The sequence below is a fragment of the Carlito syrichta genome, unplaced genomic scaffold (genome assembly GCF_000164805.1).
Source record: "Carlito syrichta isolate Samal-C Ts95f unplaced genomic scaffold, Tarsius_syrichta-2.0.1 Scaffold158199, whole genome shotgun sequence".
Lineage (NCBI taxonomy): Eukaryota > Metazoa > Chordata > Mammalia > Primates > Tarsiidae > Carlito > Carlito syrichta.
The window spans coordinates 1-313 of NW_007102295.1; the positions used below are offsets into that span (position 1 = coordinate 1).

Genomic DNA, 313 nt, shown 5'->3' on the forward strand with positions numbered 1-313 from the left:
GAGGGGCGCGAAGCCGGGCATGAAGAAGTGCAGGCGTGGAAAGGGCACCATGTTCACGGCCAGCTTGCGCAGGTCGGCGTTGAGTTGGCCGGGGAAGCGCAGGGAGGTCGTGACCCCGCTCATGGTGGCCGACACCAGGTGGTTGAGGTCGCCATAGGTGGGTGTGGTGAGCTTGAGGGTGCGGAAGCAGATGTCGTAGAGCGCCTCGTTGTCAATGCAGTAGGTCTCGTCCGTGTTCTCCACCAGCTGGTGCACCGACAGCGTGGCGTTGTAGGGTTCGACCACCGTGTCCGACACCTTGGGGGAGGGCACC

General features: G+C 64.2%; 1 protein-coding gene across 1 annotated transcript; it reads right to left on the reverse strand.

Moving 5' to 3' along the window:
• Positions 1–3: 3 nt before the first annotated feature.
• Positions 4–309, reverse strand: LOC110594898 (tubulin beta chain-like; the record flags this gene model as incomplete). The annotated part of the gene is made up of 1 exon (XM_021709096.1): positions 4–309. A coding segment is annotated over one exon (306 nt), but the record flags the coding sequence as incomplete, so codon positions are not given.
• Between the last annotated feature and the right edge of the window lie 4 nt (positions 310–313).